The 27,980-nt window shown below is 37.6% G+C and overlaps 1 protein-coding gene across 1 annotated transcript; it reads left to right on the top strand.

Moving 5' to 3' along the window:
• Positions 1–2: 2 nt before the first annotated feature.
• Positions 3–17,307, top strand: LOC139159353 (vomeronasal type-2 receptor 26-like). Its single transcript, XM_070736673.1, has 5 exons — positions 3–164; positions 5,946–6,782; positions 7,066–7,293; positions 15,677–15,803; positions 16,406–17,307. The coding sequence occupies exons 1-5, from the start codon at positions 3–5 to the stop codon at positions 17,305–17,307; spliced, it is 2,256 nt and encodes a 751-aa protein (XP_070592774.1).
• Positions 17,308–27,980: the final 10,673 nt, after the last annotated feature.

Below are 27,980 nucleotides of genomic sequence, written 5' to 3'. Positions count from 1 at the left end.
GAATGACATATGAGGCCATGCTGGATGTGGTGTCTACAGGGGATGAGAACATCCCAAACTACAAATGTGGAAGACAAAAAAACCTGCTGGCGATTCTTGAAGAGATGGATTCTGAACTCTTTGATCATATATCTAATGTCTTGAGCATCTATAAAATTCCACAGGTATAGAATCAAGTAAAATTAATTCTGTGTTGTAAATTGTTTTGATTTGACTAGAAGGCAGCATTAGTATATATTTCTTTCAATTGAAAGTCAGAATGTAAATATTAGAAGAGTTGAAAGAAATTTTCATTCACAAAGTATGTGTGTATGCCAACTCACAGAATTTGTTGTTAAATCAGATGAAGCACACTACCATATACACATGCAAAAAATACATGCATATGCATATACCCCTTTCATGGATCACTGCTTTGTCATGGTACTGGGCTTGCCTAGTCAATTGAAACTATGAGCTATTCTGTGCAGGGCCACACAAGATGGATACATCACAGCAGAGAGATCTGACAAAATCTGATCCATTGGAGAAGGAAATGGCGATCCACTCCAGTATCTTTGCCATGAAAACCCCATGGACAGTACTAAAAGGCAAAAAAGATACGATGCTGGAATATGAGCCTCTCAGATCTGAAGATGACCAATATACTATTGGGGAAGAGAAGAGAGTTAATACTAGTAGTGCCAGAAAGAATGAATTGAAAGGGCCAAAGCCGATAGGATACTCCACTGTGGATGTATCTGGTGGTGAAAGGAAAGTCCAATGCTGTAAAGATCTAGATCTTGATCAAACAAGAGATGACAAGACTGAACCTCGACAACTTAGGAATCAGCGAAGTAAAATAGACAGTCATTGGTGAATTTAATTTAGACGACCATCATGTAGTAGCAAGAATCCCTCAGAAGAAATGGAGTAGCCTTCATAGTCAATAAAAGTTTAGGAAAAACAGTACTGGAATACAATTCCCAAAATGACACAATGATCTCACTTTGAATCCAAGGCAAACCATTCAACATCATAGTCTATTGACTATGTCTATTTCCCAACCCCTGGTGCAGAACAGGCTGAAGTTGACCTGTTCTATGAAGCCTTACAACACTTTCTAGAATTAACACCAAAAAATTATGTTAAGATTAATAGTAGTGCAGTAAATAATTTGACAGTATTGAGTGAATTATTTGTTTAGAATAGAATATGATAGAATAGAATTTTATTGGCCAAGTGTAATTGGACACACAAGGAATTTGTCTTGATGCATATGCTCTCAGGGTACATAAAAGAAAAAGATACATTTGTCAAGAATCATGTGGTACAACGCTTAATGATTGTCATAGGGGTCAAATAAGCAATGAAGAAACAATCAATATTAATAAAAATCTTAGGATACAAGCAACAAGTTACAGTCATACAGTCCTAAGTGGGAGGAAAAGGATGATAGGAATGATGAGAAAAACTAATAGAATAGAAGTGCAGATTTAGTAGAAAGTCTGACAGTGTTGAGGGAATTATTTTTTTAGTAGATGGTGTTCGGGGGGAAACTATTCTTGTGTCTAGTCATCTTGGTGTGCAGTGCTCTGTAGCAACATTTTGAGGGTAGAAGTTGAAACAGTTTATGTCCAGGATGCGAGGGGTCAGTAAATATTTTCCCCGCCCTCTTCTTGACTCGTGCAGTATACAGGTCCTCAATGGAAGGCAGGTTGGCAGCAATTGTTTTTTCTGCAGTTCTGATTCTCCTCTGAAGTCTGTGTTGGTCCTGTTGGGTTGCAGCACCAAACCAGACAGTTCTAGAGGTGCAGATGACAGACTCAATGATTCCTCTGTAGAACTGTATCAGCAGCTCCTTGGGCAGTTTGAGCTTCCTGAGCTGGCACATAAAGAACATTCTTTATTGTGCTTTTTTGATGATGTTTTTGATGTTAGGTGACCATTTTAGGTCTTGAGATATGATAGAACCTAGAAATTTGAAGGTCTCTACTGTTGATACTGTGTTGTCTAGCATTGTGAGAGGGTGGAAGGGTGGAAGGGTTTCTCCTAAAGTCTACCACCATTTCTACGGTTTTGAGTGTGTTCAGTTCTAGATTGTTCTAGTCACACCACAAGGATAGTTGTTCAACTTCCTATCTCTATGCGGATTCATCATTGTCTTGAATGAGTCCGATCACTGTTGTATCATCTGCAAACTTCAGTAGTTTAAAAGATGGATCGTTTGAGATGCAGTCATTAGTGTATAGAGAGAAGAGAAGTGGTGAGAGTACACAGCCTTGGGGAGTTATAGAGGTGCAGATGACAGACTCAATAATTCCTCTGTAGAACTGTATCAGCAGCTCTTTCGGCAGTTTGAGCTGCTCAAACTGGCAGAGTAAGAACATTCTTTGTTGTGCTTCTTTGATGACATTTTTCATGTTGGGTGTCCATTTTAGATCTTGCGATATGGTAGAACCTAGAAATATGTGGAAACCTTTCATGTGGATATTACCAGATGAGCCGCAGAGAAATCAGATTAACTATGTGCTCTGCAGCCAAAGATGGAGAAGCTCTATATAGTCACTAAAAACAAGACCAGGAGCTTACTGTTGCTCAGATCATGAGCTTCTCATTGCAAAATTTAGGCTTAAATTGAGGAAAGTAGGGAAAAACACTAAGCAGGTATGAACTATATCATATCTCTTGAGAATATTCAGTACACATGACAAGTAGATTTAAGGAATTAGATCTGATAGACAGAATACTTGAAGAATTATGGTTGGAGGTTGGAAGTTGGAATTAAGATTGCCGGGAGAAATTTCAACAACCTCAGATATGCAGATGATGCCACTCTAATAGAAAAAAGCAAAGAGTCACTAAAGAGCCTCTTGATATGGTTGAAGGAGAAAAGTACAAAAGTTGGCTTGAAACTCATCATTAAAATAACTGAGATCATGGCATCCTGCCCTCTTAATTCCTGGCAAATATATGGGGGGGAAATGGAGGTAGTAACAGCTTTTATTTTCTTGGGCTCCAAGATCAAGGCAGAAATTAAAAGATGCTTGGTCCAGGGAAGAAAGCTATGGCAAATCTAGACACCATACTAAAAAGCACAAGCACCACACTGCTTACAAAAGTGATGAGCCGGCAATACCTATTAGAATTGATGGAAAAATTAAAATGCGGCTACAAATTTGAAAGCATTATTGAAAATATTTACACCTCCCAGTTGGCTAGTGATGCTAAATGGAGACATGACCAATACATTCCCAATTGCAAAAAGGATTTGTCAAGGATGCCCTATGTCCTCTCTTTTTCCATATTGTCCTTAGAAATACTTTTAAATAAGATAAGGAACAATAAAGAATTAAAAGGAACTAAAATCAAAGGTGAAGAATACAAACTGTAGGCCTATGCCAATGATGTAGTATTCTTCCTGGAAGACCCAACGACCTCAGGTTTGGAACTAATTAGTGAAATAGAAGAATATTGGAAATATACTGGACTAAAAATCAACAACCAAAAAACTAAATTAATGACATGGAAACAGGAAGAGTAATTACAAAAAGTGATAAACCTACAAACTACCAAAAAAAATTAATACTTAGGTCTAATTATCACAAATAGACTTCATCCATTAAAAAGATAATTATGATAAACTAATATAGCAAATGAAGACAGATTTTGAAAAATGGGGGAAATTATAACTTTCTTTACTCGATAGAATAGCGGTAATAAAAATGAATATTCTTCCAAAGTTTTTATATTTTTTTTGAACAGTCCCCATTAGTTTAGATCTAAAATTCTTTAAGGAACTAAACAGAATGATCACAAACTTTATTTGGCAAATTAGGAAATCTATAATTAAGATAGCACATTTACAAGACAGTAAAGCTAGAGGAGGCTTAGGACTTCCAGACATGAAACTTTATTACTTCTTTAAGCTGGATAAAAGATTGGATAAATTTATCCAATAAAAGGATCTTGACCTTAGAGGGGCATGACTTGCAAATAGGATGGCATGCCCACCTGTGGAGTGGCAACTCAAAAAGGCAAACCACATTCGATAAACATTTAATTAGGAAATCCCTTTTAAAAACTTTGCATGGCATTAAAAAGAAAAATTATATCAAAGTACCAAGGTGGTTATCTACAATGGAGACTATTATCTACCCAAATCTGATAGACCCTACCAAAACCCTGCAATATAATGATATCTTATTCCCAAATGGATATTTAAAAAGTAAGGAAGAATTACAAAAACAAAGTAATATTTTCAAATGTGCAGAAATAGAGAAAATGACCATGGAAATCAAGGGTACAAATAGCAAAGAATTTGATGAGATATGGAAAAACTGGTATAAATGGATGGAGGAAAGCAAAAGGGTAATACAACACAATGTAATTGTATTTCTTAAATAGATAAATACATACACATGATACAGACAGTGAGTAAGGGAACATAAATACAAATGGATAAGCAGTACTAGCTTTTGACATACAGTATTAACTTCTGTATCTATTTCTCAGGGCTACTCTGTGATATTTTTATACACTAATAAGTATAATCATGGCACCGGGCCAGAATATCTCAGGGACCGCCTTCTGCCGCACAAATCCCAGCGACCAGTTAGGTCCCACAGAGTGGGTCTTCTCCGGGTCCCATCAACCAAACAATGTCGCTTGGTGGGACCCAGAGGAAGAGCCTTCTCTGTGGCGGCCCCGACCCTCTGGAACCAACTCCCCCCAGAGATTAGAATTGCCCCCACCCTCCTTGCCTTTTGTAAGCTGCTTAAAACCCACCTCTGCCGCCAGGCATGGGGGAACTAAGATACACTTTCCCCCTAGGCCTTCACAATTTTATGTATGGTATGTTTGTATGTATGTATGATTGGTTTTTATATAATGGGTTTTTAACTGTTTTTTTAGTATTGGATTTTGTTGTACTGTTTTACTGCTGTTGTTAGCCGCCCTGAGTCTGCGGAGAGGGGCGGCATACAAATCCAATAAATAATAATAATAATAATAATAATAATAATAATAATAATAATAATAATAATAATTAACTCCTACTATCTGTTTTACTTACCACACTTATCCTATCCCTTTGAATAATATATATTATATATAGATATGTTAACAGGAATGTAATAGAATGACTTATGATCTGTAAATGATAAATATGAACAATATTTGTTTTAGTCCTTTGTATTTGTGTAAAAAACAATAAATAAACTTTAAAAAAAACACAGGCATCACTGTGCTTACAAAAGTGCATATAGCCAAAGCTCTGGTTTTCCCAGAAATTAATACGTTTGTCAGTTTCAAAATATATTCCACTGGTGTATAGCTGTATTCCAGTATTTGACCAGCTGCCACAAAGAGGAGGTCAACTGGTTTTTTAAAACACCTGATGGTAGGACAAGAAACAATGGATGAAAACTAATAAAGGAATGAAGCAAACTAGAATTAAGGCTTTGAGATCAATTAACTATTGGAACAGCTTGCCTTCAGATATGATGGGTGTTTCATCATTAGGTTTCTTAAAGAAGAGAATAGAGACAGTCATTTCTCTGAAATGATATTGGGGCAGCGTTGGCACTTGACTTCATTGAGATTGTATTTCATCTCCGGGAGGCTTGGCCAATGTGGGCATGGCCAGCATGATATCACTTGTGTCAGGCGCCCTGTGGTGGCTGGAATATTCTGCCACCAAAAACAGGCTTCTGAGAGTTATAATGTGACAGAAGGGTGTGCTCTATGAGGACCACCCATGACCATGACCATGACCATCAATTCAGAGCTCCATGATTTTAAAGGGAGCATATAAGAGAACAAGACAGAACATTAAAGAAACTAGAAAAATTCATACAGTTATCATTTGAAACTTCTCTCACAGGGGGGAAAGGCCCTCAGTTTTACCACATGACTTTTATCATTAAAACTGACACAAACTACCAATACCTTCTCTTTTATCTTAGATCAACTATAGTGTTATCAACCAGATAGCTGAGAAAAATCATCATTTCCCTTTTTCACATCGGATGACTCCAAACCAAGAACCTCCTTACTCAGCAATTGTCAAGCTGCTCCTGCATTTCCAATGGACGTGGATCGGCCTCCTTTCTCAGGACAATGAAAAAGGAGAAAAATTTAAAAGACGCTTGGAGGTTCTTGCCCTAAAAAATGAGATTTGCATTGTCCTCTCAGGAAATGTCCCAGAAGCAAATTTGAAGTCAAGTGCTGAAGAAACTCTCATGCAAGAAAAAAAAGAAATGTTCATTTCTCTTATCAAGAGTCAAATAAAAATTATAGTATGCCAACTAGATTCTCAGGCCTCAGGAACATTAGCAATAATATTACAACAAATTAATATGACTAATAAATCCATTGTGGGAAAGGTGTGGATTGCAACAACTTTGACAGCTTTAAGTGTAGGCATTTTTAACCACTGGGTTGATCTCCAAAATAAATATGCTTTATTTTCCTTCCTAATCCAGACAAAAGGAAGGAATCAGTATTATGATTTTAATTCTTATGCATCTATGATCCTATTTTATGGAAAGCAATCATTCCAATGTTCTTATTCAAGTCCTGTTTTATCTAAGAAAGTTTGGAAAAAATGCAGGACAAAAGAGAACTGGGAATTTCCACCCCATGATGTGATTGCAAGAATCCTCTCTCAGGATTCCTCCAGCATTTTCCAAATAATTCAAATTGTGGCCTGCGTCCTCAGTGCTGCCTCTTCCTCCCAACGGAATAAGAGGAAAATTCAAATAGGAGACCATCAACCACTCCAGGTTGTACAGCCATGGCAAGTAAGCTGTATTCTTTGAGGTTGCATTGATTCTCCCCTTCCTAATGGTGGTGGTGTTATCTATTCCATGTCTTCAAGAATGTGAGATAAAGAAATGAAAAATCTGAAAATTCCAGGAGAAAGACTGAAAGAAGCTTCCCATGAAATGCTGAATCAATCTGTTTCAGACTGTAGTGGTGATTTGAAGAGGTTGGATTATTCAGAGTATTTCCAATCCAGAAAAATAGCAAGAAAAACATTGAATAAAGGCTCAAATTGTAATTTTTTTCTGTTTTTTTGTGCAGCTGCATAGGTTCCTGAAGAACCTCCAACATTACAATATTTCAAGAGATGGGATTTCCTTTGATAAAAATGGAGTTCTTGTTGGTGACTTTGATATCATGCACTGGACATCAGTTTGGAACAAATCATATGCGGGGGTTAAAATTGGGAGTGTAGAAAGACAAGACTCCTCAGAAGTCAAGATTTCTGTCAATCAAAGTGCCATCCAATGGCCAACTATATTTAACAAAGTACTTGAGACTGCTTGGAATTTGCTCTTCTATTTGTCTCCATATGTGGAATTTTGCTGCTCAGAAATTTATTTATTAATTTCTGAGTCTTCGGAGAGGGGCGGCATACAAATCTAATAAATAATAATAATAATAATAATAATAATAATAATAATAATAATAATAATAATACTTTATTTATTCATTCATTCATTCATTTATTTATTTATTTATTTATTTATTTATTTTTCAAATTTATCAGCCAACCCTCTCCTGATGGACAATAAGAAATAATAGTTATGGAGGCAAATTGGGATAATTTTCAAATAAGAGAACTTAAGGCCTCATTAATCGATTAAATATCATTTTCCCTTAGAGGTTTTACATTAATATATCACACACTGAAACCTGCTGCCTTGCATTGCAATCTACATTGTTAAAACTGGAATGTGTTGCCATAATTTATAGTTCATCAAATTATCTTGCTTTCACTAAGGGTAAAACCAGAATATCTCTGGAGATTCTCAGTCATCCAGGTCATGCTAGTGCCAAAAGTATTTTTTCTAAAGTACCTGGACTTTATTTACCCTTGAAGATGTTTCCTTTCTCATCCAAGAAGCTTCCTCAGTTCTGACTGAATGGTGGAGGATGGAAAGATTTGGAACTGCTGAAAAGACTATATTGTAAACAGGATATTGATTTAGCAATTGCAGGAAGGTCTCAAACCCATTTGTACTATTCAGGTGACCCTGAAGGCACAAGTAAATTCCAAGTGGCTTTAACAACTTTCAGAAAGATTTCTTTGGTCGCGCTGATGGATGATCTCTGGCGGACCCGGGGCAGGGGTTTATCCTCTATCCTGGTGCTTCTTGACATCTCAGAGGCTTTTGATACCATCGACCATGGTATCCTTCTGCACTGGTTGGAGGAGTTGGGAGTGGGAGGCACTGTTCTACAGTGGTTCTCCTACTACCTCCCCAGCCAGGCACAGTTGGTGTTAGTAAGGAATCAGAAGTCAACCTCTAGGTTTCTCCCTTGTGGAGTTCCTCAGGGATCGGTCCTCCCCCCCCCCCCGCTATTTAATGTCTACATGAAACCGTGGGATGAGATCATCCAAGGGCATGGGGTGATGTATCATCAGTATGCGGATGACACCCAGTTGTACATCTCCACCCTGTGTCCAGTCGGCGAAACTGTGGAAGTGATATGCTGATGCCTGGAGGCTGTTAGGGTCTGGATGGGTGTCAACAGGCTCAAACTCAACCCTGACAAGATGGAGTGGCTGTGGGTTTTGCCTCCCAAGTACAATTCCATCTGTCCGTCCATTACCCTGGGGGGAACTATTGACCCCCTTGGAGAGAGTCTGCAACTTGGGCATCCTCCTCAATCTACAGCTAACTTTAGAACATCATCTTTCGGCTCTGGTGACAAGGGCATTTGCCCAGGTTCGCCTGGTGCTCCAGTTGTGGCCCAATTTGGACAGGTCACTCATGCCCTTATCACCTCAAGGTTTGACTAATGTAACACTCTCTACTTGGGGCTATCTCTGAAGAGTGTTCAGAAACTTCAGATCATGCAGAATGCGGCTGCAAGAGCAGTCATGGGCCTTCCCAGATAAACCCATGTTTCGTCAACACTCCGCAGCCTGCACTGGTTGCCAATTAGTTTCTGGACACAATTCAAAGTGTTGGTAATGACCTAAAAAGCCCTGCAGGCCTTCTGCTGCATGAATCCCAGAGGCCGATTAGGTCCCACAGAGTTGGTCTTCTCCAGGTCCCCTTGACTAAAAAATGTTGTCTGGCAGGGCCTAGGGGATCACAGAGAAGGAGAGGAAGGTAGTGCTGTTTACTTTTTGCATTTGCATTTGCATTTTTGCATTTGCATTTTTTGAATTCAAGGAGAAGGGGCATTTATAACTGGCTGTTACAGACAATTTTATTAGCAGTTTGTTTTCAAACACAGACCAATCAGATTAGGCTGGGGCAGGATTAGACTGGGAAGTATAAAAGGCAGGAAAAAGCCATTTTAATTTGCACTTCAGATCACAGAGAAGGAGAGGAAGGTAGTGCTGTTTACTTTTTGCATTTGCATTTTTTGAATTCAAGGAGAAGGGGCATTTATAACTGGCTGTTACAGACAATTTTATTAGCAGTTTGTTTTCAAACACAGACCAATCAGATTAGGCTGGGGCAGGATTAGACTGGGAAGTATAAAAGGCAGGAAAAAGCCATTTTAATTTGCACTTCAGATCACAGAGAAGGAGAGGAAGGTAGTGCTGTTTACTTTTTGCATTTGCATTTTTTGAATTCAAGGAGAAGGGGCATTTATAACTGGCTGTTACAGACAATTTTATTAGCAGTTTGTTTTCAAACACAGACCAATCAGATTAGGCTGGGGCAGGATTAGACTGGGAAGTATAAAAGGCAGGAAAAAGCCATTTTAATTTGCACTTCAGATCACAGAGAAGGAGAGGAAGGTAGTGCTGTTTACTTTTGCATTTGCATTTTTTGAATTCAAGGAGAAGGGGCATTTATAACTGGCTGTTACAGACAATTTTATTAGCAGTTTGTTTTCAAACACAGACCAATCAGATTAGGCTGGGGCAGGATTAGACTGGGAAGTATAAAAGGCAGGAAAAAGCCATTTTAATTTGCACTTCAGATCACAGAGTAAGAGGAGAGAAAACTAGTGGCCCGCGTGCCTGGTGGCGTGCGAATCATATAACTATAAACCAAAATCAGCAAAGTTTGGTAGCAATAGGGGTTGTTGATTTTCCTGCTAAGTACTTGTATTTCAATACATTGTTAAGATGACTGGCTTGGTGCAGTGTAACATTTGTTTGGCTGTTGTCTTCCGTAGTACCTTGTGGAACTTGGGGTACTGCCCTCTTTGCATAAGGACATCTAGGTTAGATGGCGAGATCTCTAGATTGCAGTCCTTAGTTTGTAGCTTGCAGGCAGAAGTGGAAAGATTGTCCCAGCCACGTGCTGTAATGCAGCCATGTGTCCAGCCTCCACTTCCACAGCGCCCCCCGAGGAGGAGGGCTGTGTGGACAACTGTCGGTTCAGGAAGATTGCGTGCAGTTGAGCAAAAACATAGCAATTTTGGTCTCTCTGTATCAAATTCCTATAGTGTTCTTGCGGATTTAAATAGTAAGGATGTTGGAGATATTAGCAAGGTCCCTCAGGCAGAGAATGAGGGGATGTTCAAAGGGGAAGTTGTCATAAATGTCACCAAACCATCAAGTACAGTTAGTAGAAATAAAAAGAGGACACATTTTCTTGTGGGTGATTCGACCGTTAGAGGTGTTGATTTGGGACAGAGCAAGGATGTGGTTAAGGTGCTGAGGTGTCTCCCAGGGGCCACTGCCAGCAGGGACAGGAGGCGGATTACAAACATTGTTAAGACTGTGAGTAAAGGTAATAACGTTGATGTGGTGGTGCATCTTGGCACAAATGATTTGTCCCAGAGAAATGTTAATGTAGTAAAAAGAGATTTTCAATGTCTAAGTGTGGAGCTGGGTAAAATAACTGATTCAGTGACTTTCTCAGAGGTGTTACCGGTTTGTGGCCAAGAGGATAAAACAACGTGTATCAGAGAGTTTAATGTGTGGTTAAGGCAGTGGTGTAAAGCTGAAGGTTTTGGCTATGTAAGTCATGATGTCAGTAGGTGGTCTAATAGGGAGTTGTTTAAGAGGGATGGTTTGCATCCATCATATAGAGGTACCCAGGTGCTCGGTGAGGAATTCAGAACTTTTTTGGACAGGCATTTAAACTAGGTAAAGGGGACAGAGATGTAACTGATGTGGATGATTTCTGTCCCCGACCAATGAGGATAAAGCAGTTTTTGGAAGCTTATGAAAAGGGAGCTGCAAATAATATAGATGTAGTTGTTGATGATAAGGGGCAAACTAATAACAAAAATAACGTTCTTCGGGTAATGTGCACAAATGCTCGAAGCTTGAGCAACAAGCTCTGTGAATTAATGGCCATAATATCTAGAGATAATTTGGACCTGGTTGCCATAACTGAGACATGGTTTAAGGATTCTAATGAATGGGAAATATCCATACCAGGATATACACTGTATAGGAAGGATAGAATAGAGAGAAGGGGAGGTGGAGTAGCCATTTATATTAAAGAAAGTCTAAAAACAACACTAATTCAAAATACGTGTCAAGATCTAGAGACTCTCTGGATTTGCATGCAAAATAAAGAAGGTTCTGTCATTAGAATTGGGGTGATCTATAGGCCTCCAGGGCAATCCGAGGAATATGACAACAAGATGGTGGATGAAATTACCCAAATGGCAGTAAAGGGAGATATTGTGGTTATGGGTGATTTCAACATGCCTGATGTTGACTGGAATATCCCCAGTGCCCTTACATGCAAAAGTAAGAACATAGTAGAGGCCTTTACAGGAGCAGCTCTGGCACAGCTGGTTAAGACACCAACTAGAGGGGAGAATATTCTAGATTTAGTTTTTACGAATGGGAATTGGGTTTCAGATGTCAAGGTGGGAGAAAATTTAGGTTGCAGTGACCATCTATGTTTGTGGTTTGATGTAAAAACTCATTGTGAGCAATCCTATAATGCAACCAAAGTATTGGATTTCAGAAAAACAAATTTTAATGCAATGGGAGAATATTTAGATAATGAATTAAAGGGGAGGGATAAAATGGCAGGAGCGAGCATCCAGTGGACTGTATTAAAAAAGGCCATCTTAAAAGCCACTGGACTGTATGTAAGACAAATAACTAAAGGTAAAAGGAAGAAGAAACCGCTATGGTTTAGCAATGATGTAAGGGCTATAGTCAATGAAAAAAAGGCTGCCTATAGGAGGTATAAAGAGTCTGGAAGTATAGCTGATAGGGAGGTATATAAAATGAGACAGAAGGAGGCGAAACAGATAATATATGCTGCTAAAGCCTCAAAAGAGGAAGAAATTGCCAAATCTGTAAAGAAGGGGGATAAAACCTTCTTCAGATATATTAATGATAAGAAGAAGAAAAACTGCGGCATCACGAAGCTTAGTACCGGGAATAATACATGCATTAATGGGAATAAGGAGATCGCTGACCATTTCAATAGCTACTTCTGTTCAGTTTTCTCAAAAGACACCTTACAAAATAATACTATAGAGGGATATAGCATTGCTTCCAGCTGTACGGATTCAGCTCCAGTGATCTTAGAAGCCGATGTCTTAGAAGAACTTGAACGATTAAAGATAAATAAGGCAATGGGTCCAGATGGCATCCACCCCAGAGTTCTTAAAGAACTCAGATCTGTCATTGCTACCCCCCTGACTGATTTGTTTAACCAATCCTTGTTAACAGGAGAAGTTCCTGAGGATTGGAGAATGGCCAGTGTTGTGCCTATTCACAAGAAGGGCAGTAGAGAAGAAGCTGGTAACTACAGGCCAGTTAGCTTGACATCAGTTGTAGTTAAAATGATGGAGACTCTACTCAAAAAGAGGATAAATCAGCACCTAAAAAACAATAACTTATTAGACCCAAATCAGCATGGCTTTACTGAAGGCAAATCATGTCAGACTAATCTCATTGATTTCTTTGACTATGTCACAAAGGTGTTGGATGAAGGTGGTGCCGTGGATATTGCCTATCTGGACTTCAGCAAAGCCTTTGATACGGTTCCACATAAAGAGCTGATAGATAAATTAGTGAAGATTGGACTTAATCCCTGGATAGTTCAATGGATTTGCAGCTGGCTGAAGCGTAGACATCAGAGAGTTATTGTTAATGGCGAGTATTCTGAGCAGAGTCAGGTTACAAGCTGTGTGCCACAAGGGTCTGTTCTGGGTCCTATTCTTTTTAATATGTTTGTGAGTGACATAGGGGAAGGTTTGGTAGGGAAAGTTTGCCTATTTGCCGATGACTCTAAAGTGTGCAATAGGGTTGATATTCCTGGAGGCGTCTGTAATATGGTAAATGATTTAGCTTTACTAGATAAATGGTCTAAGCAATGGAAACTGCAGTTTAATGTTTCCAAATGTAAAATAATGCACTTGGGGAAAAGGAATCCTCAATCTGAGTATTGTATTGGCAGTTCAGTGTTGGCAAATACTTCAAAAGAAAAGGATTTAGGGGTAGTGATTTCTGACAGTCTCAAAATGGGTGAACAGTGCAGTCAGGTGGTAGGGAAAGCAAGTAGGATGCTTGGCTGCATAGCTAGAGGTATAACAAGCAGGAAGAGGGAGATTATGATCCCACTATATAGAATGCTGGTGAGACCACATTTGGAATACTGTGTTCAGTTCTGGAGACCTCACCTACAAAAAGATATTGACAAAATTGAACGGGTCCAAAGACGGGCTACAAGAATGGTGGAAGGTCTTAAGCATAAAACGTATCAGGAAAGACTTAACGAACTCAATCTGTATAGTCTGGAGGACAGAAGAAAAAGGGGGGACATGATCGAAACATTTAAATATATTAAAGGGTTAAATAAGGTCCAGGAGGGAAGTGTTTTTAATAGGAAAGTGAACACAAGAACAAGGGGACACAATCTGAAGTTAGTTGGGGGAAAGATCAAAAGCAACATGAGAAAATATTATTTTACTGAAAGAGTAGTAGATCCTTGGAACAAACTTCCAGCAGATGTGGTAGATAAATCCACAGTAACTGAATTTAAACATGCCTGGGATAAACATATATCCATCCTAAGATAAAATACAGAAAATAGTATAAGGGCAGACTAGATGGACCATGAGGTCTTTTTCTGCCGTCAGACTTCTATGTTTCTATGTTTCTATGTTTCTAAGAGCCCTAGGCCTCTGGAATCAACTCCCTCCAGAGATTCGAATGGCCTCCACTCACGTCGCCTTCCACAAGACTCTGAAGACCTATTTATGTTGCCAGGCATGGGGTAATTAATATATCGCCTCTCTGACTAGTAGGATTTATGTATGGTGATGATTGTGTAATATTGATTGTTTTAATGATAGTGGGTTTTTAGCTATAGTTTTTAATCATTAGATTTGTATTGCATTGTTTATTGTTGTTGTGAGCTCTCCCAAGTCTTTAGAGAGGGGGCAGTGTACAAGTCTAATTATTAATAATAATAATAATAATAATAATAATAATAATAATAATAACAACAACAACAACAGACGATCCAAAGTGCAGACTCTGTAAATAAACAGATGAAACACTTGATCACATACTCAGCTGCTGCAAAAAGGTCGCACAGACTGAGTACAAGCATAGACATGATGCTGTGGCACAGATGATCCACTGGAACTTGTGCCGGAACTACCATTTACCAGTGGCAAAGAATTGGTGGGATCATAAGCCCAAAAACTTGGTCAAAAATGAGCAAGCAAAACTACAGTGGGACTTCCAACTTCAGACTGACCGAATTCTGAAGCATAACACACCAGATATCCTGATTGTGGAGAAAAAGAAAGTATGGATCATCGACATCGCAATCCTAGGAGACAGCAGAATTGAAGAGAAGCAGCTAGAGAAATAAGTGAAATACGAAGATCTAAAAATCGAGCTGCAACGACTCTGGCATAAGCCAGTGAAAGTGGTCCCAGGGGTACTTGGCACGCTGGGCGCAGTGCCAAAGGATCTCAGCGGACATTTGAAAACCATCGGAATTGACAAAATCTCCATCTGTCAATTGCAAAAGGCCGCTTTACTGGGATCGGCAAACATAATTCGCCGCTACATCACTCAGTCCTAGGTGCTTGGGAAGCACCCAACTGGTGATGAAATACGAAATCCAGCATAGTGATCTCGTTTGCTGTGTTGTATTGACATAATAACCAAATGACTGCAAGAAAAATAAATCGTTCCACAGTTCACCATTTAGTCAGAACCAAAGAAGCTTCTAGAATAAGAAGCAAAACCTCTTCAAGGGAAAACAAAGAACAGTTGTCTTTTGTAAAAGAATCTTTGGAAGAAAATCCAGAATATGAAAGGTTAACCACTATTTAAGGGAAAGATGTCACTAAGGATGTGGGAAGGGAAGTGAGGGCAGCTAAAAAAAGTAATTTGCATATGATAATACAATGATCAGTTATAGGAGAGAAAGACAGGGACAAGATGTTGGAGATTTCCTCAGAAGGCAAAGATGGAGAAAAAAATATAAGTTATATCATTCTCATATATTCCCTAAGGAGAAACACCTTTTGCAATGGAACTACTTTCCTTTAGAAAAAAGAATAAGGCAACGAGTCTGTTTTGGGATCTACAATGGAGAATGATAAAGAAAGAGAATGATCTTTCATTTGCCCTTTACAAGCAGAATAATGAAGGTTCATGCCACTACTCCTTGACTCATTTTGCTCAATGTGTTAATGAGCTTCTGGAAGCCAGTTGATTTCAGTAAATCCTTCTAATTCCCATATTGCCCTGACTAATCTTTCTGTTCATGTTTAGATGGTGCCTTATTCAAGATGTACAGAAAGTTGCTCCCCAGGTTATGCCAAGCTTCTGAGAGAGGGAGCCCCAGTTTGCTGCTACGACTGTTCTCTGTGTGTGGAAGGAACATTCTCTGAACAGGAAGGTAGATTAGATGGCTCCAAAAACAACAAAATATCAGGATAAAAATATTATTCTCCATTAATCTTTGATGGTATTTGATCAAGAAGCAAGAAGAACATGACATTTCTTGAAGGCATCCACAAACTTTTCAAAGATCACCAAATTTTGTATGATGAAAGATCACTGCTTTCTATTGCGTTGTCAGTTTCTTGCTTGGTTTTGGGAAAGAGGACATGTTTTGAGAGCTGATAATCACATTCATCTTCAGCCTTTAAAAAGAGGTTCCTAAGAGGCCAGTAAGGGGCGTACATAAGTGCACTGATGTGCCTAACGTCCCCTGTCCAATTACCTTTCCTTTTCTCATATATCCAATATATTCTCTCCCTCTCATCCACTCCTCTTCTTTTTTACTTACTATCCCTATATATACTACTTAATGTCTATTTCATTCCATATGTATTGTATATTGGACAAAGAATAAATAAATAAAAATAAATAAATAAATATGGATATTTCAGGGCAGAAATATTATATTATTCCGTGAAAATGAAGAAATTGATTTATGATGTGGTTTTTATGCTCCTACAGCTGCAGAAACAGATATATACTAACCATTTGTTTCAGATGCAGTCCGTTGTGAAAAGTGTCCCAATCATCAATATTCCAATAAGAAGCGAGATCACTGCGTCCCCAAAAGTATAAACTTCTTATCCTATGAAGAATTGTTGGGATTCATCCTGGCTTTCTTTGCCATTGGTTTATCCCTAACCACTGCCTTTATTCTGGGAATCTTCATTAAATACAGAGAAACTCCCATAGTCAAAGCCAATAACTGTGAACTCACCTACATCCTCTTGGTTTCTCTCTTGCTTTCATTCTTGATCTCCCTTCTATTCATTGGTCACCCCGTGAAATTGACCTGTCTCCTTCGACAAACCATTTTCAGTATTGTTTTCTCAGTTGCTGTGTCTTCCTTGCTGGCTAAGACTGTAATGGTGGTGGTGGCCTTTCTGGCCACAAAACCTGGCAGCAGCATGAGGAAATGGCTGGGGAAGAGTCTGGCCAATTCTATTGTTTTATGCTGCTCTGGTATTCAAGTAGGCATCTGCATGATGTGGCTGGGAATCTTTCCCCCATTCCCAGATTCTGACTTTCATTCCCAACCAGAACATATCCTGCTGCAGTGCAATGAAGGCTCTGTCACCATGTTCTACTCTGCTCTTGGCCACATGGGTTTTTTAGCTGCCATCTGTTTCTTGGTAGCATTTTTGGCCCGAAATCTGCCAGGTGCCTTCAATGAAACCAAACTGATCACCTTCAGCATGTTGGTTTTTTGTAGTGTTTGGATCTCCTTTGTTCCCACATATCTGAGTACCAAGGGGAAATACATGGTAGCGGTGCAGATCTTCTCCATCCTGGCCTCCTGCCTTGGTTTACTGGGCTGTATCTTTATCCCCAAGTGCTACATTATTATCCTGAGACCCACCCTGAACACCAAAGAACATCTGATGCCAAAACAACATTAAGGTTCTTTTTGTCAGTGTCTATTTTTGTACGGTTTACATGCAGTATAAAATCACATACTTTGAAGTAATGTTTTATGTGTTGTAACTTATCTTTCTTCATTCCATGTGGATTTTAATTATAACAATTTAATAGTAAAGTTTCTAAAACTACTCAAACTATTTGCATGAATCATATCCTTCAATTGTCACAATTTGAATTCATGTTAAATCATAACCATCATCAATGAGATTAATAAAATTTTTGAAAGTAGGCTAGTTATAATGCAAGAGCTTGACTTTAAGCCTTGATTTATAGCCTTGTAATCTAAGAATTGGCTGAGGAATGGAATGTTGGCACACTTCCCAGAGAGTTTGAGTTTTCAAGTCGAGTTAAACTGTATTTCTTGCTACATGACATTTACTTTGCAAATGTTTCATATATAAAACTTGTGTGAAAACAAATAAAGAGAATATTGTTTCAAGAAGTAGGTTTTGGAGTCTTGGAAAATTACTGGGGTCCGTGCATAGAACAAAGGCATATTATGTTATAATGCAACTAACCAATAAAACTGAACTGTACAAAAACATTTTTTTTCTAAAATCAAGAGTCCTCATTCTTTTTTTCTTTTTTCTTTTTGCATTATTTTTTGCATTAGAAGACCAGCATGCTGTAGGTGATCCACTTGGCTTCACTGAAATTTTTTGGCAGTTTTCATGTCAAGAAAGCCGCCACGAAACAGATAGCAGCCAAAAAGCCTATATTGACCTTATCTCATTATTATGCTGACCATATCTAATGACTGTTTTCTATCAGTTTCTACCCAGGAAGGTATGAGGCTAAGGCAAATTCCACCACAAACCCGAGTCCCAACTGATCAGGAGGAAATGGGGATTTTGCAATAATATTCCCCTGGGTTGGGGTAGGAATGGAGATTTTACAGTATCCATCCCCGGCCATACCCACCAAGCCACACCCATAGTACTGGTAGTAAAACAAATTGAATCCCACCATTGAACTGATTTTCCAATCAGTATATATATAATAAATGTATATAATTTATTTACTTATTTACATTCCATTAAGTGGTTTTGGAAGATGCAACGGAGAGAGGTCTCACGTGCACACTTAGCAGAAAAATGCATACAGGTACATCATGTATAAGCTGCTGATACAGTTCTACAGAGGAATCATTGCCCGTCATCTGCACCTCTATAACTGTCTGGTTTGGTTCTGCAACCCAACAAGACCGACACAGACTTCAGAGGATAATCAGAACTGCAGAAAAAACAATTGCTGCCAACCTGTATACTGCATGGGTCAAAAAGAGGGTGGTGAAAATATTTACTGACCCCTCACATGCTGGACACAAACTGTTTCAACTCCTACCCTCAAAACATTGCTACAGAGCACTGCACACCAAGACAACTAGACATAAGAACAGTTTTTCCCCGAACGCCATCACTCTACTAAACAAATAATTCCCTCAGCACTGTCATACTTTTTTTTTTACTAAATCTGCACTTCTATTTCTACTAGGGTTTTTTCTCATCATTCCTATCATTCTTTTCCTCCCACTTAGGACTGTATGACTGTAACTTGTTGTTTGTATCCTAAGATTTTTATTAATATTGAGTGTTTCTTCATTGCTTATTTGACCCCTATGACAATCATTAAGTGTTGTACCACATGATTCTTTACAAATGTATCCTTTTCTTTTATGTACGCTGAAAGCATATGCACCAAGACAAATTCCTTGTGTGTCCAATCACACTTGGCCTATAAAATTCTATTCTATTCTATTCTATTCTATTCTATTCTATATGACATTGACTGTGGGCTCAGATCCTCACATTCTGTTTAGCCCTTCACTTTAAGCCATTGTGGCATTGTACTCATATACCATATATAGCATCATCTCTTGGTTCCTTACTTGATACCTTATGTAAGAGACAGCAAATGCTGTCACATCAGGAGGAGGAGGCAAAGTGGTTAGAATGAAGTATTGCAGGCTATTTCTGCTGTTAGACGGCTGCCTGCAATTGGCAGTTCAATTCTCACCAGCTCAAGGTTGACTCAGCTTTCCATCCTTCACGGTCAGTAAAATGAGGACCCAGATTTTTGGGGAAATATGTGGACTCTGTAAACCGCTTAGAGTGGGCTGTAAAAGCACTTTGAAATGGTATATAAGTATGCTATTGCTATTACTATCAAGAAGAACTCAGCAATGAGCCATTATTTCAGATTAACATCCCAGGAATTTTGACCAGATATTCTTTGTAACCATGAGGACTGATAGTCTTCTACATTTTGAATGACAGAAGACATTTAACAGGAGGCTCCAATAAGTTGTCAAATATGGAGTTGTAGTTAACCATTCGGAAACATCTAACTTTCATTGAGAAAGATATCTGTGAGACTGCCTTCTGCCGCACGAATCCCAGTGGCCGGTCAGGTCCCACAGAGTTGGCCTTCTCCAGGTCCTGTCGACTAAACAATGTCAGCTGGTAAGACCCAGGAGAAGAGCCTTCTCTGTGGTGGCTTGCCTTTCATAAACTTCTTAAAACCCACCTCTGCCGTCAGGCATGGGGGAACTAAGATATCTCCCCTTGCCTCTGTAGTTTTATGTATGATATGTTTGTGTGTATGCTTTTTAAATAATGGGGATTTTAGGCTTTTAATGTTAAACTGTCATTTTAGACTCTTAATATTAGATTTGTTATTGCATATTGTTTTATCATTGCTGTGAGCCGCCCCAAGTCTGCAAAGAGGGGCGGCATACAAATCTAATAAATAATAATAATAATAATAATAATAATAATAAATAATAATAATAATAATAAATAATAAAAGATAGCCTCATCAACACCAGACAAAATAAGAAATAATTATAATGTTCCAGTGCCTAGTTTAAGAGTGTTGAACTGTTTTTCCACTTTATAATCTTTAAATTTTCAAGAATAAGTTTGGAGACAAAAAACAATCTAACTTTCCTGAAGTGTTTCTTTCTCGATTCTCAAATTAGCATTATTCTCCTGTGTGAAACAAAACTCTTTTCCAATGGCACACTTTTATGTGCATTCCCAATTCCCCTTCTAATTATTAAAATAATCATAATTATTTATTCTCCATTGAACAAGGTTTATGGCATTTCTATCACAACAATTAGTGGTCAATCGATGTGAGAACAAAAGGGATAGATAGCATGTGATAATCTGCTTTGAAAAAGCCTCCTCGGGTGGGATCAGTGTTTGGGGTAAAGCTGGGCAAATACTGTTGTACTCTGAAATTACAGATAGCTCTTCCAAATCTGAGGCAAACTGAACTTTCTTCACTGCAATTGTGGTCTTCTGTCTGTGATCTCTGAAATCTAATTCTGTGCTGAAAAAAGAACTATAGGAAGGATCTTCTGCAGAATATTGCATAAGTCAAATGTTGCTGCTGCTGCTTACACAGCTTTTTCTGCTTCTACTTCTGCTTCTGTCTCAAATTCCCTGTGCCAGTATGCTGATGAAATGTCCATTAAAGGTGATAATAGAAGAAAAAGAGTGGTTCCATTACTACAAACCAGGAGACTACTGGATTACTGGAATAATGTCTAGAAATGTAGCTCTATTGTACCAATTTTCATTCTCCAAGCCTCCAACCCACGAACTTAAAAGGTAATTGTCAGTACGTCCAAGGATTCTGGTGATTGATTTTACCTGCTCCAGTGTCTTTTCTAGGAATGATTTTGTTTCTCCTATTCTTCACCTTGAGAAAGGCAATTTATTATTGCTTCTCACAATTTGCTTTAGAGGAACGGCTGCTGGGGAACCTGATCTTTTTGTAAAACTTGAGGCTCTGTAAGATAATAAAAAGCATGGATAAAGCATTCTCCATGGTTAAGGGAGGCATGGGCAAGACAGTGCCCATGTTGGGTAACAAACTTTGTCTCTGATTGGCTAAATGAGTGTGTAAGTTCCTAGCTACACTCTTCTCAGGCGTGGCTTCTTCCTTGCATGGTTGTTGCCTATATGTTGTTGGAATCACTATACCCAGCTCTTCTTTGTGCAAATGGGTGAGATCATCCAAGTGCATGGGGTGAGTTATCATCAGTATGCCGATGATACCCAGCTGTACATCTCCATCCGATGTCCAGTCAACGAAGCAGTGGAAGTGATGTGCCAGTGTCTGGAGGCTGTTAGGGCCTGGATGGGTGTCAACAGAATCAAACTCAACCCTGATAAGACAGAGTGGCTGTGGGTTTTGCCTCCCAAGGACAATTCTATCTGTCCGTCCATCACCCTGGGGGGGGGAATCATTAACCCCCTCAGAGAGAGTCCGCAACTTGGGCATCCTCCTCAATCAACAGCTCATATTAGAGAAACATCTTTCATCTGTGGCGAGGGGGGCATTTGACCAGGTTCACCTGGTGCACCAGTTGCGGCCCTATTTGGACCGGGAGTCACTGCTCACAGTCACTAATGGCCTCAGCACCTCAACACTCAACTACTGTAATGCTCTCTACATGGAGCTACATTTGAAGAGTGTTAGAAAACTTCAGATTGTGCAGAATGCAGCTGCGAGAGCAATCATGGGCTTTCCTAGGTATGCCCATATTACACCAACACTCTGCAGTCTGCATTGGTTTCTGATCAGTTTCCAGTCACAATTCAAAGTGTTGGTTATGACCTTTAAAGCCCTTCATGGCAACGGACCAGAATATCTGTGAGACTGCCTTCTGCAGCACGAATCCCAGTGACCAGTTAGGTCCCACAGAGTTGGCCTTCTCCAGGTCCCATCGACTAAACAATGTTGGCTGGCGGGACCCAGAGGAAGAGCCTTCTCTGTGGCAGCCCCAACCCTCTGGAACCAGCTCCCCCCAGAGATTAGGACTGCCCCCACCCTCCTTGCCTCTCGTAAACCTCTTAAAACCCACGTCTGCCATCAGGCATGGGGGATATGAGACATCTCCCCTTGCCTATGTAGTTTTATGTATGGTATGTTTGTATGTATACTTTTTATATAATGGGGTTTTTTTAGCTTTTTAATGTAAATAAAGCTTTTTATTTTAGACTTCAATATTAGATTTGTTATGGTACATTGTTTTATCACTGCTGTGAGCCACCCCGAGTCTGTGGAGATGGGCGACATACAAATCTAATAAATAAATAAATAAAAGCTGTTTATTTTCCAAGCTTCTTTTGGCTCTCATTCTGGCATTCTGATGACTCAAATGCATTTTTTGACCTTACAATGTGATACATTAATGTTTTGACACAGAGGATCACATTAAGTATAATTAACTGTAGAATATAAGACAATAACTGTAGAACCATGAATATTCTGCAGTAAAATCTAGGTCTAAAAATGTCTTCTTGACGACATATCCATCTTCAGATAAGTAATATCTCTAGCTAATCTAACACTTGAATCCAGCTGTTAGTCATCTCTAGAGTGGAATAACAGGAAGAAATCATATAATATAATAACAATATACAAGATATACACTTGGTAGCATCCCTTATTAACATTCTGGAGGCATTTGAAAATACAGATTTTCTACCAAACAATGCGCTAGGATGTGGGTTGCAAGCTATGACCATATCTAGTCTGGTGCCAGGGCGTAGTAAGGGTCATAGTTCCCTCTAAGCTGAGCAGTGAGCAATCGCTCACTTAAAAATCATCATCAACTCAGAGTTTTCTAAACCTGCCCAGAAGCCGAGAGGGAAATTTTATTATTATTTCTGTGCCGCCCAGTCCCGAAGGGACTGCCGCTCAGACACTATACTTTTCCGCCCACCCCAAAAAAAAATTAGAGAGAACACTGGTAAGGGTATCATTTTAATGACATTTTTTGGATTGTTTTGAATTGATATGAGTGTTATATTAGCAAATAAATGCTTTGGTTTTACAAAAGTTTATTCTAAACAGATTGAAACAGTTACAATAGTAAGAAACCTTCAAGCTTCTTTTTTTTGAGTAAAAGAAGGTGTGAAAGTTTCCGACTCTTGTAAATTTCCTTCCCTGGCTATTGAGCTATAAGAATAATTTTCTCAATTTTTAATCCCAAGTCATAATTGGAGAAAATGATAGATAAAATCAGTTCTTGTGATTTTGATAGGATTCCTTTGATCCTATCATTACAGATTATGAGAGTTGGAAAGGAAATTGTAGGTCATCTAGTCCTATCCCCTGCTCAAGCAGAAGTCCCATTTCACACAAATGTCAGTCCAATCTCCTTTTGAAAGTTTCAAGTGTTCGAGTTCTCACAACCTCCGTATGAAGCTGTTCCATTGGTTGATCTCTTTCATTTGATATAACAAACTTGCTATCTCTCTCTGACATTTCTTTTGGCAAGAAGCTCCTAGTGGTGTCAATGGGACTGTTCTTCTTGTAGAAATTTCAAAAATGTCTACCACCTGCAAAGTCCAAATATATTGAATAATTTAATTGAATAATGATTATCTGATTATCTTTTTGGCATTGCACTATGTAGCTATAAAGCTGCAGTAAATATGACATTCTTTCATGAAAACCCAAACTAAAGATTTATTTAGTTATTTATTGGAATTAGTCAAATAAAAAGGGGAACATGAATAAGAGAATAAAAATACAATGACAGGGATGATAGGCACATTAGTGCATTTATGCACGCTCCCCCTACTGACCTCTTAAGTAAGGTCCACGGAAGTCAATTTGTGACTGAAACTGTGAAAATTTGTCATTGAGACAACTGAATCAGGTAGAGCATACCAGCATTTGGCAACTCTATTACAGAAATAATATTTTTTACAATCACATTTAGAACGATTTAAATGGCATTTAAAGCAGTCGTTTGCATGAATATTATTGCAATTAAAACAGAAAAATTTACAAGTAAAACATTACTATGTATAATTTTGTATGCAAAACTAGGTCTGACTTCAAGCAGTTGAGTTCTAATTTATTCAAATGGAGAATTTCAAGCCTAGTAGTGTAAAGATTTCTATTGAGTACAGAAGAGTGCAAGACATTTCTCATAAAGTACTTCTGAACTTCCTCAATTATATTGATTTCAGATATATGGTGGGGAGTCCAAACACCTGAAAAATACCCTAAAATTGATCTAACATAATTTCCATAAGCTCTAATTAGCAATACAATGTTTCCAAAAAAACAAAAAGCTTTGCAATATTATGTTTACAATTCTTAATACTATTTTAGCAATGCTGTTACAGTGAGCCATGTAACATCAGAGAGAAGTACACCTAGGTCCTTAACAAAGTGAGGGTTGTCTACTAGATCAATGCCATCTAGCTCATACTTGACATTGAGATTATGTTTACCAATATGTAAGACAGAGCATTTAATCTTTTTTTTAATAGGCTTTCATTGTGTCCCATAAATTTTGTGTGGATGTGTTACTGTCATTGTTGATTTGGAGGAAACAACATAATTCAGGTTTTAGTGTTTTTTGGAATTCTTCTTCTTTGAAAATTGTTTGGTTCACAATCCATTGGTGTGAGAAAATATTAGTTGAATCTCTCTATTTCAACAATATGGGATTATGAACTGCCCAAGAATTTGGGACGATTTGTATATCGGTTGTTTCATTGATGAGTTCAGAGTTAGCCCAATCCATGTCTATATGTGACCAGGATTTATGGGGGAAAGAAAAAAAGGTATATTTTCTTACACCAGGTTAAAATATCGCCATACATCTTTTAAGACTAATTTGGTCGTTAGTTGTTCAATGTAGATAGTAATTGTTTTCTTGTTTTCATTTTATTAGAGCTTTCATTATCTTTTTTCTTATCCAAAATTGTGTTAAAGTCACCAATTATTATTATATTTACCAAATTTAATTCTGATATTTTTTTTGTTTAGGTTTGCAAAAAATATGAATTGATTTATCAATGGGGCATAAATTGCAACAATGGATATCTTTGTATTCCAAGGATGATTTGTACAATTAGTATTTGTCCATTTTCATCTGCGTAAATTAGTTTGGGAGTAGAATTGAATAATTTTACATCATGGGCAAAAAGAACGCAATTGCTTTTAAGTTGATCATATAAATCATTGATATAGAGGGAAAAAAGGTGATGAAACTCCTTATATTGCAGTGAGAACACCTTGAACTACATTCTGCCCTTCTTGTTGGCTGTTCATGAGGTCAACCAGAATTTAAGGCTCTTACCCAACATCACCCTGGGCTACAACATCTATGAGAACTTTTTCAGTGCAAGAATGACATATGAGGCCATGTTGGATGTGCTGTCTACAGGACAGGAGAACATCCCAAACTACAGATGTGGAAGACAAAGGAATCTGCTGGCTGTTCTTGAAGAGATGGATTCTGAACTCTTTGATCATATAACCAATGTCTTGAGCATCTTTAAAATTCCACAGGTATAAAGTCAAGTAAAATTAATTCTGTGTTGTAAATTGTTTTGATTTGACTAGAAGGCAGCATTTGTATATATTTCTCCAAATAAATTGAAAGTCAGGGTATAAATATTAGAAGAACTGAAAGAAATTTTAATTAACAAAGTATGTGTGTATACCAACTCACAGAACTTGTTAAATTTGCTGGCAAATTTTTTTTTTTTTCTCTCCAATCATAATACAGTATAAAAAATATACCAACACCATCCAATTGCTTTATAATATATCAATTTAACAAATTATGGTATGCCAATCCAATGCTACCTCTTCACCTTTGACATCTGGATAAAATGTAGCTTCTCAATTGTCCTATGTTATACAAGTATGATATTACCTTAAAGACCTTTTAAGCTGTTCAAATTTTTAATACCTCAAGATGATTGGGCTGTACTATTTCAAATTTCTCTAAATCTCTTCCATGTCAATTTTCACGTATAGTCAATAACCTTTAAAAAAAATTAATGCCTATTAATAAGGAATCCCTAAAAGAAACACACTAAAAAAACTTACAGTAACAAAATCAAGGGGGGGGAAATAAACCAAGTGATATAACATAATATTGCCAAATTAGCCAGATTAAAAACCTAATTAATAATTCCTTTATATAAAAATTAAAAAGGAGATGAAAATAAAAAAATATAAGGATTAAAAAAAGAAGAGAGAGTAAGAAAAGGAAAAAAATTACACAAAAGAAAAAAGAGAAGTAAAAAAGGAAAGCAGTAGCAGAGAAAAAAGAAAAAAAGGAGGAAGAATGCAGAACAAAAAAGAAAGAAAAAGAGGAAGAAATAAAAGAAAACTTTCCTCTTCTTCTCACTAACCTCCCCACATAACTTCATATAACACCATACAAATTTGCAATATCTTAAGATTCAACCAAAAAGAAAAACCCGCTGAAATCCTCCAATTCACTCAAAGCTATGTTTCTATAAATCTAAAAAAAGACCAAGAGAAATAAACATCCATCCTAACCTTTTCCCTTATCCATATCTCATAAGATCATCATATCCTATTCTCATTTTATTTCTGTGTACTCAACAAGCTCTTCATACCCCACTACTAGTTATATTAATGCAATACCAACAGAATAGTAATACCTTCTCTAATCACATATCAGTGTAAATACAATAAAAGTATCCAGGCCTAATTTTTTTTATTTTAAAAGGAGAGCGGAAGAAAGAAAAAAAATCCCTTAGTAACCCACTGAAGTCAACTTCTAAGTATAATGCTGCATACCCAGCTGAATCTTCATGGTGTAATCTAAATTTTATCGCTGCATGCCCAGCGGAATCATCATGCCTTAGCCTAAAATGTTGATCCCAATAAATAAAAAAAGAAAATTCCCTTTCTTTAATCCTAGCTCAACTTATACCTTTCAGCAATTAATACGCCTTTCAAAATTTATGGTCTACATTATCTACAATTTACTATATTCTTCAATCACTAATTACCTCTAAAATAATTTCTCTTCCTTAATGCATAAAAGAATTTTAAACAGCAAAAGAGAAGACCCTCCAATAACCCACTGGAATCAAGTTGTAAATATAGCGCTGCATATCCAGCTAAATCATTATACCCTACTCTAATTTTATCGCTGCATACCCAGCAGAATTCTCATGCCCCATTCTAATTACATTGATTCCAATAGATAAAAAAAAGCTTCCCCATCTTAGATCCAAATTAAATTATAACTTTTTGTAAATTCACCATCATTATAGTACACTTTTTTTGTATATTATAATCTGAATAGTGCAAAACTCTCTAAGATATAAGTATCATCTTTTAAAAAATCAATCAATCATAATCCTCCTTATCTTCTAAATTAAAAAATATATATTCTTAAATCTGTAAGTTGGATATCTTAATACCATTTCAAAATACTTTAAATCAAAAAACCAGTTCACCTCTTATCCATCTAAATTAATTCCATTATTAATTCCATTTTCAGGACTTATTTCATGCTCGTTATACCTAATGAGAACCTATTAGCTGCATCTTAAATTCCATAAAATTGTTTTCTTATATTCTTCCCAACGCTTACTTTACTCCACTCCTCTCCTCCATTTAAATCCATATATTTCCATATAACATATATTTGTAATAGTCATTAACAGCAGTTTTCCTGAACAAGAAAAAAAAACCCATAACCCATCTCTCTATTCATTATTTCAATAATTCCATATTTCAATGTTTCAAAATTTATACCTTAAGTTTAAAATTTAAATTTAAAATTTTCTCAGAGAGTAATAATTTTTTAAACCTAAAAAGACATCATTGTATTCACATC

The sequence above is a fragment of the Erythrolamprus reginae genome, chromosome 2, assembly GCF_031021105.1.
Source record: "Erythrolamprus reginae isolate rEryReg1 chromosome 2, rEryReg1.hap1, whole genome shotgun sequence".
In the NCBI taxonomy this organism is placed as follows: Eukaryota; Metazoa; Chordata; class Lepidosauria; order Squamata; family Dipsadidae; genus Erythrolamprus; species Erythrolamprus reginae.
The sequence above is the reverse complement of the archived record's forward strand: the minus strand, read 5'-3'. Positions and strand labels throughout refer to the sequence as shown.

Coding starts and splice junctions, on each gene's coding strand:
- LOC139159353 (XM_070736673.1), top strand. CDS start 3: ATGACATATGAGGCCATGCTGGATGTGGTGTCTACAGGGGATGAGAAC. Junction 165..5,945: donor GCATCTATAAAATTCCACAG/GTATAGAATCAA, acceptor CTTTTATCTTAG/ATCAACTATAGTGTTATCAA. Junction 15,804..16,405: donor AACATTCTCTGAACAGGAAG/GTAGATTAGATG, acceptor CATTTGTTTCAG/ATGCAGTCCGTTGTGAAAAG.